Here is a 16,107-nt window from a genome sequence, read left to right on the forward strand (position 1 = left end):
TGGGGATATTTCATTAAGCTTCCTGGGATAATAGTTCGTAGGGCTGTATCTTATGCTTTGTTTACAGAACTCCTTTCTCTTTCTCTCTTTTTTCTCCTTTCTTCCCTCTCTTTATTCTCCTTTCTTCCCTCTGGCCATGGGGATTTTCTTCTCTTATATAGCATCCTTCGAACGATAATGACCCTACACTTGTTAATCATCTGGGCCTCTACTTGAGTGCCTGTCCCATAGGACATCCTCCTTCTTTTCTGTGAGTTGCACTGGCCAAGATAATTCTGTTCTCCTGTCCTTTCCACATTAATGCGGCTGGAAAAGTAGCTTCCTTGCATTTAATGCGGCAGTTATGGTTGCCCCCTGAACGTCCTACATATTCCCTTAATTTTGGATGACCTTTCACCATGTAAAGGGTGTGAATCGAACTCCCATTTGGTGCGTCTGAGGAGGTACTCCTCCTCGGACGCCCCTTAAGCAAGCCCGGCCCAACATGATTGGGCTGGGGGATCCTCTGCCCGTGTCTTCGCTTCCTATTATGGTTGAGCTTAGTACGAGTACCATGGCCCAACGTTGACTGGCGAATTTTACCTCCACAATAGCCCCTCAAAATTCCGGCTTTTTCTTCTTGGTCCGAGGAGGAAAGACGGGATTTTGATGCCTACTGGACAGTTCGTTGTGGATTCCTGCTTCACACGTGTGGGGGGCGCGCCCTCACGCGCCTCATTAATGCTGAAGGCGTTTAATGACCCGAGGGAAAGTAATTGCAGCTTTTTGGGGTTTTACACTCTTTCAATCCAACGGTTGGAGACCGGATCAACGGTGGACAACGTTTCATTTGCTCTAGACGGGAGTATGTCTGTCTAACTCCCTCTGAGTATATAAGGTTTTGAAGGCTTTCATTCCTCACTTTTGACGAACACTCCAGTATCCAGAACGTCTCAGAGCCTTCTCCTTCAGCCCGTTCTTACCTTTGCCGCCATTCTCTTGAAGACTCCGTCGAGTTTCTTACCCGTAAGTGCGTGCTTTTTCTTCGTTATTCTTCATTAGACAAATTGCCTTCACGTTGTCTAGGATTAGAGGGGATAGGTAGGCTTGAAAAAATGGTAGACTCTCCGGCCGGTATGGCGGGCTTCAGGGCGAAGTATCGTATTCCACCGGAGGTAGGTTTAGAGTATTGCCATCAGGAGGACATTTTGTTCAAGAGGAGAACAGGGGAAGTCGCAATTCCAATGATAGCCTTCGTGGAAGGAGGAATGACGATTCCAATGGGACAGAAAGAGATCCCCTGAACTTAACTTACACGTGTGTGGTGAAGATAATATGAAGAAGGCAGTATATAACATGAAAGAAAGTATTGAGAAAAGGGGATCGGAACGTCAGAAAACAAAGAGTACTCAGAAGAAAGCCTTAAGAACAAAAGAATTGAACTTGTTTCAAAAGAAAAAATTAATTGTTATAACTTTGTTAATCCATCTATAAACGTGTGGTTTAATCGTTTTTCTTTTAGAGTTAACCTAGTTCTTGAACACCCACGCTCTACAAATTTATTGTTTGGGCCTTTAACGTATGAACCCAATACCAGTTTGGGGTCGTTACAAATTGAGTCCTTACATATATTATTAAATATATTTTATTCATTATCGTTTTACTGTCGGATGCAAGCTATTTTAATATCATCTCACTATTTAATGAACATGATCTCACTAATACTTCATTAATAAACGTACATATTAATAAATCAATGAACTACCATTGGACATATATTATTTGGACATGGACCGTTGTCGGACATACCTTATTATGTTGAACATGAACCATGAACCGCAACTAGACATGGACTATTGGACTCATCCCATTATTGGACATTGGACACGTAATTAAACACTTTCTAATATTAGATATCACTTAATAAATATAATAATAACGTATCAACTCACCATTTAATCAAATCTATCATGCTAAGCATATTATTTATTTATTTCAACCATTATCATAATTCTAAGACTTTGGTTTCATCTATTTTGTAGGTTTAAAAATACACCGGAAGCTATTGATCTATGCGGCCCAATGTCAAGTTTCGGATTGACCTCTCCAAAACAAATCCGGACTTAGTAAAGTTACACCTCCAAAGGCACGTAGCTATGTGCCAAAAAACCGCCCTGACACTGAGTCATTGAATGGGATAGAAGTACACAAGTACAATAACACAATATTAGTACACTACAGGTCCACAACCAGAAGGATAGTTCAACGTACTATAATACATTGAATTAGGATAGATAGGTGTTGGGCCCAGGCCTCTTGGGCCTAATAAACTCTAACACTATGGTCGGGGCTGAATTTCCTGGCACAATGGCTGTTGAACTGTTTGATAGTAGTACGAGATTATGGCAGTGCAATAACACTTGCTCCAACCGGCAAGGAAGTGATCAATAATAGGTTTGTTGTACTGGCTAATAATGAAGATAATAACGTTGAGTTGGGGTATATTTGATGTTGTTGATGATGAGGGCATTGGTGTGACTGTAAGATCAAGCTTATTCAAGCATGATTAACATTTAACAACAAATCCTTGAAGATGCTTTGGCAGCACAGGACCAAGGCAAAGCTTCCTATAAAAATTTTCAGCATGAATAATATCCTGATTTGGTAGACAAGGGTCTAACTGACCAATTAAAGCAAAATGAGTAGGTATGTTTTCTCTAGACCCATAAAGTACTGTATATATTGTTTCTAAAATTAAAAAATAATAATAATTAAAAGAGTATTGTAGATATAATTTCATAAATTTATTTTATGAAATTTTCAAATATATATGCGATTCAATTTCACCATCTTTTCATATTATACTAATTTGTGAAGTAAATATTGAAAGTTATATTCATCTGTTGTCACCAAATAGATGAATATGAAAAATTATTTCATTCATCCACTTCTTGTATTATTGGTGTTGGTCATTTCTCTTCCTAGGTAATAACTATTCTAGAGTGTACCAAATGTGCCACGATAAGTAGGGATCATAAAATAACTTTATTATACATGCCTTGTAGTTGATACCTTGTATGTTATAAAAAAAAGTAGTTGATACCTTGTATAAGAAGTGTTAGAATTAAAGAAGCTATGGTCCTAGGATGGTAAACAATTATGGGAGCCATGAATATTGGCGAGGATTTAGGTTTGTTAGAATAAGGATTATTTTTCTATTAGGTAAGGAATTAGAGTGCACAGTTGCTGCATGATCAAGGCTATAAATTACAATTTGAAATGCTTTGATCCTTCAATTATGGATCAAAAACTATTGATAGAAGAGATTTGTGGATATCTGCAAAGCACTTAAGATAGCAACAAATCGGTTTGGAGTCAAATTTTTTCCGTTACCAAAATGCAAGAAGTACTTAGTGCTAAGTAACAGAGAAGATATCCCAATTCAGGGATGGTGCTAGAGCTACTCTAGGGGTTCAAATGAACCCCCTGACTTTAAAAAAAAAAATTATGTATATAACTTTTTTTATTAGTTTAATTTACCATTAAAAATGTTATTATACACCCTGATTTAAATCTTGCTCACTCTAATCACATATCAGCCTAGTCCAAAATCAAATGACAACACAAATCACAAATCTCTCTTTAATGAATCTCATCTCGTCTTTCTTCTCTATTTGACTATCTCAGTATCTTCTATTTCTAAAATTAAAGAGTGAATATTTGTGAGTTGTAAGTGTCTCTCTATTTATTATAAATTCCCTTTATTATAAATTTACATTATATATATGTGTGTGTGTGTGTGTGTGTCTAATACATGCGTTATTATTATTATTATTATTTTTGATGTTATTTGTGTGAATTGTGATGTATGTGAATATGTTCATGTATAGTATAAATATAATATAATTTTATATAATTTAATAATTATAAAATATAGAGGGTTTGTCACACGTGTGTATACTGTTATCATGTTATAATAACTTTTTATTATAAAGTTAGTAATTGTTCAAGAATTTGATTGGTTAAGTAGACACTTAATATATTATTTATGTATGAATGAGTGTTGCTGTGTTGATCAATAATTAATACAGTGCAAGTGAATTGAGTTTTATCATTTAGATTAAAATATTTTTATAAAAACAATGAGTAATAGATAATGGAAATTGCATAAAAATAAAAAAAGTATATAAACTTAATAAAATAAAATGGTTACACTTAGCTACATTGACAATAGATAATGATAGCTGATAATAAACTATCATGTAACAATTTTAAAATATGAAAACTCGTAGAAATAAATTGTAAAACTTCATATCTTTACGATTTTTTTTTTTTATCTATAATTAGATATATTCAAATTATATTTTTATTAAATTATATTTAATTTAAGGTTTTTACTTTTTAATGACCTTTCAAAAAATATTCTTGAAGCTGCCACCTGCTAAATTAGAAAGAATAATTAAAAATGGTCAACAGCTGACCATTTGCATGGCATGTGGGGTGAGTTAAATCTCGTGCAAAATTCATCGTAGTGCATGCTCGATAAAGCAGCACGTGGGTGGATTTAACACCACCATGCCCAATAGCATTGTGCATAACTATGTATGGTCCCAGATATCCCTTTCTTTCTCCTCATTGTGTTTTCTTAATTTCTTCTCCTTCATTTTACAATTAAAAATAACAAAACAAGGTGCATTTGGTACAGATTCCAATATATCAGTCACAATTCCTCTGTCATTCAGATAAAAATATATATATAAATTTCCACAACTACTTTCCCTAATTAACTCAAATGAAGTTATTCAAAAAAATACATTAACTTTTAAAATAAAATAAAGGATAGATTAGAATATTATTTATATTGTATTCATTGATTTTTCTAAGAATACCATATTTTATAACATTCCAAAAATAAAAATATAGAACCAACCAGTTGGTTAAACCCAAATGCTTAATAAAATCACAATTGGCTAAGATCGCCATTTATAAAAGTAGCATCCTAATTACCCTTGTCTGACTTTGGGGAGGTCAGTCCATTGAACCAGCTAAGCCTTATTTGACCAATTTTATAGGATATTCAACAATCAATAAAATTGTCCTTTGAAACTATCGATTAGGATTAGTTTTTTTATCCACCATGCCACATGGTCAAGAATCACGCCACTTATGTATAGTAAGTCCACCTTGATGTGATAATGTTTAAAATCAACTTTATAGATGATTAGTATTAATTAATTTTCTTTCATCTCTTTTCTGGTAAGTAATGAATCTTCTTTGACCCATTGAAGAACAACTTGAAAAGTACTAGGGTAAAAAGAGAACACTATAAGATTATAAATTTTGATGGTCGTATAGAGCTTGAAGGTAAATATATCATGTTAATTTCTCATGTTTCTTCAAGAACAAAGTTTGGCTACAACCAAGGTTGTAGCTTAAGGTTACAACTTTACTCAATATATTTTTATTATATGTTAATTTTAACAAATCTACCACTGAATTATATTTTCTTCTTATATTCTTTATACTTGCAAAATTTCAAAAAAAATCAAAGATTAATAGCTATGTCATCAATCTAGGGGTGGAGCCAAAAAATTTTGTTTGGGGGCCCGATTTGTGTTACTAATTTATTAGTCTATACAAACTTTCATACACAAATCTATACACATACACAGAAATTAGTATCTTTTATAATGAAAATTTTAAAATTAAATGTTTCATAGAATTAAATTAATCTTTCACTATCTTCCACAGTGAAATCCTTATAATTTTCATTTTCAATATAAGTTACCAAATTGTCTACCATTGTGAGTAAAAAAATTTCAATTGAAATAATGAAGTGTTCAAAAACATGAATGATCTAAAATTTTAAGAGATACGATAACACATTTTACCAAAAAAATGAATTTGAGAAAAATACGTTCTCTATAACTACTAGACAAATTGGACAATTTTTTAAAGAACATTATTGAACCAACTCAAATATTTGGGCGGGCTAAGTCCCATTTTTGGGGCTAATTATTAAAATATGAAATATTTCTATATAGTAAAAAGAAATTTTCAAAAATTTTGGGGGGCCATGGCCCCTCACCCTGAAAATCTCAATATTGTTTAAATTGCAAGTTTTTATAATCTAAAATTAGGCTTAAAAAATAAGTTTAGGAATTGTATAATAAATAACATTTGATTGGTACAAAATTTGACATCTGTGTTAAGAGTATAAAAACATGTAATCCAATAGTTAGATTTTCAAAATATATAACAGTATTAATATTTTTAAAGCTATAACCAAGTTTGTAACCAAACTTTGTCATTCCTTTAATATAATGCAAGAAAAAAGCTAGCGACAATTGCTTAAGGGGTTGTGAGTGTATCCTTGTTTATTAAGTCACGCACTCACGCATGCATATGGATCCCACACCATCATCATCATCATTATCATCATCATCATCATCATTATTTTTTTCATAACTCGCCTGTAACCTGAATTTACAATATCATTTAAATACCTAATCAAATAATAAATGAGCAGGGTTCAATTATAATTCAATAATAATAATTTTTTTTTGGGTGATATATATTTATGGTTCAAATATCACCTCCTTCGAACCCCCACGCTATCTGCCTATTAGGAGCCAAAAAAAAAAAAAAAAAACTCTCCTCAAATATGATAGTATTTAGAGGAGAAACTAAATATATCTTAAATTTCACTCCAAGCTTTCATTATAACAAATTTAGGCATAAATTTTAGTCATGGGAACCACTTTTGATTTCATCCAACAATCTTTCATACAATACAAATTATACAATGCATTTTTTGTTAAACCAACTTAATATCTTTTTGGTAAAACATTTTGGAGAGAAAAGGATTTTTGAAAAAAATTAAATAAAAATTTTTTTTTTTTTAAGAGAGTTTCACAACCTATGACTTTCGCTCATGATGAAACGTTCTTTTTCATTTACTTTTTTTAAATTGACCTTCTTATTCAAAAATATAGTTAAAAAAGCGTAATTAGTTTCTTACTAATAAAAAAGCCAACGATTTTTAATTAGATTGACATTTTTTATTATTATTAAGAGTTTTATAACTTAATTAATATATATATATATATATATATTTTTTTTTTGGTTATTTCCAATCATAACATTTACGATTCAAAATATTCTTCTAATTATTGAGTTATTAGAAAAATACATCTTTTTCCTTCAAATTTTCATGGTGTGGGACCAGATGAGTTGACTTGCTTTCACATTCACTCAAAAAAAAAAAAAAAAAAAAAAACCCTTTATCTGGCATTTAGCCCAAGTGCCCAACCCAAGAAACAATTAAAGTAAAAATACAAAGAAAAGAACAAAGTTTGGCTGGTGCATGCAAGCAACTTGCAAGTGCAATCACTCTCTGAAAAGATGCGAGAGTATAACCTCTTTATCTCTTTAATTTTTGCATTAATGCCGTTTAACTTTACTTCTTTCTAATGATATGATTAGTCATTAGTGTGCATGATGAACATGATAATGGACAGGAATAGATGCTACCTGGTCCACTTTTTTTTTTCTTTTTTTCTCTCTTCTACCTCTGTCACTTCCCCACCCTGAAAGTCAACGGCCTCCCTCGCCCACTACTTTCTGCTTCATTTGGCTTTTTCTGCCTTTTCTTAATCTATTTCTCTCGCCAATGTTCATCTGATTCACTACGTCACCATCCTCGTGCGCACGCTATCATGCACTGGCCTTCCTTTCATTTGGTTTTTCTATTCAATGCCTGTCCTCATTTTCCTTATCATGGGCTCGCTCCTTTTTTTTTTATTTCTCACAACACATGGATCTCATGTAATTTCGCCACAAATGATTCATCGTAATATTATAATTCAAATTATACTGTCACTTCTCTTTTATGAGAAAAATTAAGATTCGAATATCTTTTTCTTATTATTGTAATTATTTATATATCAATTATGTAAGTTGGGTGGCTAATTAATTATACCACAGGATTTGTAGGATTTATGTATCTATTTCAAAACTATTATATTAGAGCTTATAACATTATTCATAAAAAATAAGTTGACTATTATTAATCCAATCAATCACTTCAAAATTGATGAATATGAATCTATAATTTCATGATGGAGCTCTATAAAATTGCTAGAGTATTCTAATCCTTGACAATAACCAGTAACAAAGCACATTATATATGTAGCATTAAAGTTCCATTCTATTGGAGAAATGGTTACATAGTGCACGTTTTAAAGGAAATAGTTGGGAAAAGAGCAATTAAACAATTATCATTCAAGTGCAATGATAAATACAATGAAAATAACCAAATATATATATTTTTTCATTGTAAAATTCTACTTACATCTTGTGATTTTCAACAAGTACTGTATATCCTAATTTGATTTCGGATGAAATTAGGTTGTTTGTTTGATATTTCTTGACTTTGTTAGAAGTATTGGGAAACTCAATAAATAATGGTGGTAGGCTGGTAGCTACTAACTTCCAAATCCGTAAGACATTTATACACTCTTTTGTCAACTTTGTTATTGTCAACTTTGTTAGTTGTAAAAGAAAATTTTTAGAAATATGATGCTATCTTGCCAAAATCAAATAATGGAGATAAATTCTAATTTTGAAATATGATGCTGTCTAAGAAGAAATCTGTTTTCTTGTTGGTGAAGACTAAAGATTAAGCATTATAAAGCAAACACTGTATGTATATATTCAAATAAATGTCATATCCAATTAAAACACAATATTCAACCAAAGTAGAGCTCATGATAACAATGTGAAAACACCCTGAGCCTATCATTTCCCTCCATATTTATTTGATTTGTACTAAAAAAAAAAAAATCCTGGGTGGAAGGGTGCGCAGGATAAGAGTTGCAAATACTCAACCCAGAATACTCCACCCACTCTGAGTCACCTTTTTGGCTTATAGTTAGAGTCAGCTTCACTATTTCCCACACAGCTCAAAACCCACTTTTTTTGTTGTTGAATTTCTCATATAGTCATAGCACTAACTCTCTCTCTCTCTCTCTCTCACTCAGACTCTCTGACAAGCTCCAAAGCAAAAGCAAAAGCCAAAAAAAGAAAAAGAAAAAAAAACCAATAAGCAATGGAGGGTCTCCCTCCTGGTTATCGTCCCAACGTTGGCATTTGCCTCATCAACCCTGATAATCAAGTAACCTCTGTCTTTTTTGTTTTTGGGTTTTAGTTTTTGTTATGGTTAGATGTTTATTTATGTCATAAGAAGAATTGTTAGTAAAGAGATCAATGGTGGATTTGCATCTATAAAAGTGCAAAACTGAGCATTGTTTTATGCGTGTCTGTAAGTAAATATTTGAGGTTACTGTTTTTTTTTTTTTTTGTTAGTGATTTTTGCCTCTTGTTGGTTTTCTTGAAATTAGGACACAAATCAAGTTAAGTTATTTTATGGGAAATTCTGCAAATATTTATATAATCATAGAATTTTAGTGTTTACTGCTGTGGACTGAAAATTCTATAGTCTGGAGTCTCTGGACTTGATTAACTAAGAAAACTTGGTTGAGTTTGTTTGGTTGAAAAGATAGATGTTGGGTTGGTTAGTGTTTTTATTTGGATGAACTAAACACAATGCTTAAAAAGAGTATTTTACTTGATTGTATTAAATGTTTTAGAGGAAGCAAGAAATTCAAACTATATGTTTTGGAAAATTTTCTGATATTTCATTATATTTTGTAGCCCACATGTATGATTTATGTGGGAACTTGGGTTAATTAAAAAAAATAAATAAATAAGGAAAGCAAGGTTTTGGAAAGTATGTATTTGTTTATCTTCAAATTGAAGTAATTTTAGTTCCATTTCAGAGTTTTATCTGCATGAGCAAGTGGTAAAGATGGTAACTTTTAGAGATTTTCTTGCAGGTTTTTGTGGCTTCAAGATTGAATGTTCCAGGAGCATGGCAGATGCCTCAGGTGATACTGCGCAGATGCTCTTGTTTGCTATTAAAATACCATTTCTTTTTACCAAAAAAAAAAAAAAAAAAACCATTTCTTAACATGCTTCAAGGGGGGAGGGGGGAAGAAACAAAATGCACCCACATCATACAGATTCATAGCCAGCCTTTGGAGGGCACTGTTTTGATTCCTAAGGATCTTTATGACCTCATGACTTATAAGATCTAGTAGATGATACTGCAGAGAGTAAATGCATTCCTTATCCTTATAAGAACAGAATTCTGTTGCAACAGGAATTTTAATGTAGCCACTAAGGTAGTTGGGCCAATTGGTTTGACCTAGTTATTCACATCTTATCTCTCCATTTGCAATTATCCTAGTGTACATTCTCACTTGGTAAAACATCTTTATCAGAAGTATGGGGCTGATGTAGAGTACCGAGTATTTGTCTAAGTGACCTGTTGAATGGACTGTCATTGTCTGCTGTGTTTGGGTAGAGAGATTTGTCATTTTGGAGTTTAAGTCTATTTTGCCTTTGGAAAATCTTGGATCTTTCATCAAGGCTTACATCTAATTTAAGATGACCACTATAAAAAATTTGAACTTTCAAATAGATTGTGTCGCATCGTTTTAAATTCTCAATTTTTACCCTACATTTTCCTGTAATCTCAAGATATTTCAGCTGAATTTAAATGGCTATGGGATCTTCAATCTCAGGGGGGTATTGAAGATGGTGAAGAACCCAAATCAGCAGCCATTAGAGAACTTCGAGAAGAAACTGGAATTGTGTCTGCCGAAATTATGGCTGAGGTTTGTGGGAAAAAAGTTGCTTCTTACACTACAGTTTTCTGTTCATTTGAATTTACTCCAGTGCAGGAACTTGCATCCTTGCAATGTTTTTACATATATCTGATTATTCTCCTTCTTTCACTCTTTGTATCTCTGAGCTTTACAAATAAGTGTAGAGATATTAAAAGCCATATGACATGATTCAATGAATTTATTGGATCATCAAAGAATCAAAAGATATGGATCTCCTCCTGTTTCATAAAATAAGAATTAAGGACTAAGAAAAAATGAAGATAGAACATGCAAATATCTGTGTGAGAGAAACATTTATCAACCTCAATGGAATTGTGGTGCCTTCTTCTAGAAAACTCTTTGACCATTTTGTGGTATCACTTTGATGAAGGTACTAGAATTGTATAATTTCACTGCAGGATTAAGGAATCTCTTGGATAGCACTTGAAACATACAAGATGTAGCTTGTCTGAATATATTGCCACTCAGGTTTATTTATTGTGGCTGACTAAAGTAAGGATACTTTATTCTTAGTAATGATTCAGGTTGTTTGCTATAACAGGTTCCAAATTGGTTGACTTATGACTTCCCTCCTGCTGTGAAGGCCAAAGTCAATCGTCTCTGGGGAGGTGAATGGCATGGGCAGGCACAAAAGTGGTGCGTCTCCTTTCTTCACACAGTCCTTTATGGGGGGTAAAAAAAAAAGGAATAACATGTTTTAATCATTACTTCCCAAGTAGATGTGGCATTTTCTATGTTTTCTCACTTGAATTTCATATAAAACATCCTTGGTTTTAGATAATTAAGAATGCTTGCATGTGTACAAAATAATATGACTGAAGGGAATTTGAGTTAACTTGTTCCTTTAGATGTAGATAATGGAACATTCACCGAATCTAGGATGTGAGGGCATGACAATATAAATAAAGGTTTTTTTTTTTTTTTTTTTTGAATAATTTATGGAACTAAGGTCTTCACAGTGTAAGAAATGTGTGATAAATGCTTTGACTTTTCTGGAATTTGTTATCAAAGTTCCCTCCATTAAGTTTCTGGTAGTAGAGAGTAGAGATACAGGCTTTCACCTGGACCAGTTTATTTGTGTGAGGGGTTATGGAATTGGAAACTTATTACATGGGGAAAGATAGAGATGTTTACTCAGATATACCTTCTAGTACCTGCAACAGAATCAAGTCAAATGTTTAGAATTGAATTTGTGCAAGATTTGCATGAAATAATTGGTCTAAGTTATAAATGGCTTTTCTGTTGCTTATTGTCTCTATCCTAATGTCAGTTGACAATAGTTGAATACTAGTGCCCTGCTACCTTGTCTCACCATGATAAAAAGCTCATAATTAGGACTGTAAGAGTGGCCTTCACTTTAATGTGAGTTTAACGTTTCAACTTTGCTTACCAAAGCCTACCATTCCTGGGGCTGTTTAGACCAAAAAGTCTGATTCTTTATTAAATAAGTGGAAAGGGCTTCTCAGGTGCTTTAGTAATGAACTGAGCGTTTAATTACTGTATGGAGGCTTTGTTACTGAAATAACTAAGAATTTTACATTAAGGTTGCCATCTATGATATGTTTGTATGCTCGGCATATTGAGTGACTTATTGCCTACAAATTACAATTGTTATGAATATTCATGTTATCATGTATTATTGGTTGGGCGCAACTTTAAATGCTGAAATAATTTTCTTTGGGTTTGTCTAGCTAACTAATAAAGTGTTTTCAGGCTCTTATCTCAGTGATATACGTCCATGTGTGTATTTGTTTATTTGATCAAGGGATTAGGATGCGATTCATTTCCTTTTTATGTAATCATATAATCAGACTATCTGGCAATGGATTTATACTGAGTATTCAACCCGAGACTTTGTGCTGCCTGATGATGAATTTGGACTCTTGACAGGTTCCTTATGAGATTAACAAAAGATGAGAGTGAGATCAATCTAGCTAATGGTGAAGCAGAGCCAGAATTTGCTGAATGGAAATGGGCAGGCCCAGAAGAAGTTGTTGAGCAGGTTTGCTACAGATACTTTCTTTTAAATAGACAATTTCAGAATGATATTTATTTTCTCAAAATTTTTGTAACATATGGTATTAAACTGATTACAGGCGGTGGACTACAAAAGGCCAACGTATGAGGAAGTTATGAGAACCTTCGAGCCTTACTTAAGTGGAAATTCAATCTCCACAAAATGTAAATCGTCTAAATGGTGAATGTTGTGGGTGTGTATCATTTGGTTCTAAGAGTTCCGTACATGACTTAAATTTCCCATTAAAATTTGGATTTAGTAGAAGTTTGCTCTTTGTAAATGGAAATGGAAGTAAGAACTGAAAAATAGAGGGTTGCTTTATTGTAACAATAAGATCTTTGTTGTGATGTAGTTCTCTTTAGTGGTTTTGATTATGAGGATGCTTTCAGATGTGTATAAAAGAAACTGGGGGAATAGGCTTGAGAGCTTGTTGCATGGTCTGTAACTATCACTGTGAAGTTGGTATAAATTTTGAAACATTTGCACAATATGATTTAGAATAGAATGTGAAAAGGAATATATGCGGGTGACCATGACTAGTTTTATATGGATTTATAGCCGATTCCGAAATTTTGCATAATATGATTTAGATGATGACAAATTGTTTTCCAACTTATAGATTCAGCTTCTTTCTTGCTTCTTATTTCCATCTTGCTGAATAGATTCTAATAGCATCCACATCAGTGGATGAAAATTATGTATAATAAAAAAAGACACCAGTTTTACATATTTTGCTTCAAAAATGCTCCATATTAGTGCTTCTAAAAATGTGTATATTTATACACTTGCTACAGTAACCGTGTATATTTACATGGTTATTGTAGCTCGTCCATATATTATCTTATTAATTTCTCGTTCGCACCTTTTTTTTTTTTTTTTTTTTCATGCACAATGAACTCAGTAACTTCTCCTCTCCTCATCTTCTTTTTCCTTAGATGCTCACAAACACACCCACACACAAACACATCCACGCAGACAAATCAACACAGAGATACACAAACACACCCACATACAAACAAACCCATACGGACAAACCAACAAAGAGACAGATTAGTGCTTGTGGAACGATCGGTGCTTGACTGGAACGATCGAAGCTCGTGGGTCTTGCTTGATCGGAGCTTGTTGGTCTTGCCTGATCGGAGCTAGGGAGATTTGACCGAGCTTGATTGAGTTTGATCGGAGAGTTGATATGTGTTCGAGAGTTTGATCGGTGCTTGACTGGTTTGATCTGTGTTTGAGAGTTTCGCTAGGAATAAAGCATGGCTTGATCGGTGCTAAACCGGGTTTGATTGGAGAGTTTGATCGGTGCTTAACGGAGCTAGGGAGGGTTGATCTGTGTTCAAAAATGGGTATAGAGATGGGTATATAGAGAGAGTAACAAATCAGAAAAATGGGTAGAGAGAGAGAGAGAGAGCGCATATGTAAAGGGGGTAGTTGAGAGAAATAATAAAAAAATTGAGAAAATTGATTATTTAAATAAAAAATATGATAGAATAGATAAATTGATGTGAGTGTTTTGTAAAAATTGATGTATAAAATAGAAAAAATAGATTTTTAGTGTAAAATATACTAACTGACGTGGTTGCTCTAAAGTGGAAAACAATGACTAGTTTTCTTGCTTCTTTCTTTTTAAGAGCATTAGCATTGAAGAATGCTAATGTCATATCTAAGGCCTTTTTGGCATTTCATAGCTAAAAAACATTTGCATCAAAAAATGCTATATCTCACTATTGCAAAAAAATTTTGCAATAGTGCTACAGTACAATTCTGAACTTAGAATTGTACTGTAGCACTATGCTAAAAAAAAAAAAAAAATTTATTCCACCCTTAGTTGAAAAAAAGTGATGATGTGAAAGAAATAATAAAGAAAGGTTAAAAAAATAATATTTTAATGAAAAAGTAAAATAATAGAGTTTTTGGATGTAGGGTGTATTATAAAATGGTATGGTATAATTGATAAAGTAACTTTTTAAGATGGTAAAATAGGATAGAGTAGCATTCTTTAATGCTGATGCTCTAAGCTGGGTGTCCAAGAATTTTATAGCACACTCAGCTAATGGCCTGGCTTGTGGGGGTGAGTGTAGTTTCCTGTTTTGTACGTACTAAGTAATTACAGAAAGGGGTCATTTAGAGTGATTCGAAGGTGTTGATTTGGAGACTAAAACCCATAATTTCTTGGATCACATAAGACCTGAAAATTATTAGAACAACCATAAACCATTGAGGTTTAAAACCAGACTGGTTTTTCTTTTTATATTTTATAATTTATATTTTGGGGATAAGTAACAAGCAGACAAGATTAAGCCAGATCTGGGGATGTTAGATACTTTTCCTCAAAAGTCAGGCTTATTACAGTGTGTCTCCACTCTCCATAACCTTCAAGTCAAATTATTAAATGGGCCCCCAAAATGACCCATGGTTTTGAAAAATTTTGGACTTTAAACAAAACTTATTGACTAAAGAACAAGAATCCAATGTGATAGACAACCCAAAGTAAAATCCACTCTACAAGCACTTCAGGGCTCCACCTAGCTTTAGTTCACATGGTAAATAGTTGTATAAAATCCAACATTCCAACATTACTAGATAGAGGCGATCGTCCAGAATTTATATCCAATGTATTATTATTATGATTTTGAGAAGATATCCGATGTACTATTTCTAGAATCAGTACTAGAGTCCCATAAAAAAGAAAAAGAAAAAAAGAATCAGCATTCACTATTCAATATTAGAGTTTTTTATTTTTGGATAAGGATTTAGTATGTTGACTTTATTAACATAACATAGTTTATTTATGAGATTTATTCTAATTTGAGAAGATATCCAATGTATTATCAACAGTTTTTTATTTTTGGATAAGGATTTGCTACATAAAGTTCATTAACATAGTTTATTTATGGGATTTATTCTAATGAAAAACACTATTTTAGTCAAAATTACAAAATCTTGTTTTAAAAATGTGATTTTACAATTTTAACTAAACTTTTAGTCCATGCAACTGTGTGTACAGTAACATAGTTTATTTATGAGGTTTATTCTAAGGAAAAACACGATTTTAGCCAAGATTACGAAATCTTGTTTTAAAAACTCAGGACCCGTTTGTTACATGTGTTTAAATACATATTTTTAGTTTTTAAACAATATTACACGTACTTCTATATATTTTTTCACGCACACATATTTTTAAAAAATACAAATAACATTACTAAAATAGTTGCCACTAAAATTTTAGTCCATGCAACTGCGTCTACAATAGCGAGTATCATTGCCATGCTCTAAGCCTCCAATCATAAAATATAAAAAGGGGATGGTATTTCAATTGCTTTTCCTTTAAAAACGGAGAGATTCGTGGAGAGAGTG

General features: G+C 32.7%; 1 protein-coding gene across 5 annotated transcripts; it reads left to right on the plus strand.

Moving 5' to 3' along the window:
* The first annotated feature begins 8,897 nt into the window (after positions 1–8,897).
* LOC126715204 (nudix hydrolase 25) lies at positions 8,898–13,235 on the plus strand. Of its 5 annotated transcripts, none has more exons than XM_050415731.1 (6): positions 8,898–9,154; positions 9,876–9,926; positions 10,582–10,718; positions 11,272–11,402; positions 12,621–12,732; positions 12,827–13,235. In XM_050415731.1, exons 2-6 carry the CDS (start codon positions 9,911–9,913, stop codon positions 12,929–12,931), a joined length of 501 nt encoding a protein of 166 aa, XP_050271688.1. In that variant the 5' UTR covers positions 8,898–9,154; positions 9,876–9,910; the 3' UTR covers positions 12,932–13,235. The 5 variants fall into 5 exon arrangements, with proteins under 5 accessions (XP_050271688.1, XP_050271665.1, XP_050271681.1 ...); XM_050415708.1 differs by having other exon boundaries at positions 8,906–9,154; positions 10,626–10,718; XM_050415724.1 differs by having other exon boundaries at positions 8,919–9,154; positions 10,626–10,718; positions 11,272–11,366.
* The last annotated feature ends 2,872 nt before the right edge of the window (positions 13,236–16,107 follow it).

The sequence above is a fragment of the Quercus robur genome, chromosome 1, assembly GCF_932294415.1.
Source record: "Quercus robur chromosome 1, dhQueRobu3.1, whole genome shotgun sequence".
In the NCBI taxonomy this organism is placed as follows: Eukaryota; Viridiplantae; Streptophyta; class Magnoliopsida; order Fagales; family Fagaceae; genus Quercus; species Quercus robur.